The 352-nt window shown below is 45.2% G+C and overlaps 1 protein-coding gene across 1 annotated transcript in view; it reads left to right on the top strand.

Annotated features, from left to right (window-relative positions):
• Window positions 1-276: 276 nt before the first annotated feature.
• LOC101862230 (uncharacterized serine-rich protein C215.13) overlaps window positions 277-352 on the top strand; it is a gene marked incomplete at its 5' end in the record, with an annotated part of 10,237 nt that continues 10,161 nt past the window's right edge. Inside the window, 1 exon segment of the mRNA XM_013089907.2 lies at window positions 277-335. Coding sequence (XP_012945361.1) covers window positions 277-335 — 59 coding nt within the window.

Here is a 352-nt window from a genome sequence, read left to right on the forward strand (position 1 = left end):
TTGTCACTCTCTTGTGAACTGCGGTGTAAGGGGTGCTTTGATAGTCGAAGCAGACTTTGTGCTGTTGAGGCTAGAGAGGTGAGCAGAGTAAGCCTGATTCCAAGTTTGGACTTCCCTGTTGACATCCACCCTTTGGCGCTCATATGACCTTAATATTAATATGTAGTTGCGATCACCGCAAAACCTTACTAAGACAAACGACTTTGATTTGATTTGGCTGTGATTTTTCTGATTTCGATATTCACGTTCCATTTGTTTTTCTTCTTTTTCTCACAGGCCCCGGATCTTTGGCGGGAGACACGTCACATGAGGATGGACGGACGAGGAGAAAACCGGTATGTGTGTGTGTGTG

This window comes from Aplysia californica, unplaced genomic scaffold (assembly GCF_000002075.1).
Source record: "Aplysia californica isolate F4 #8 unplaced genomic scaffold, AplCal3.0 scaffold01076, whole genome shotgun sequence".
NCBI lineage: Eukaryota > Metazoa > Mollusca > Gastropoda > Aplysiida > Aplysiidae > Aplysia > Aplysia californica.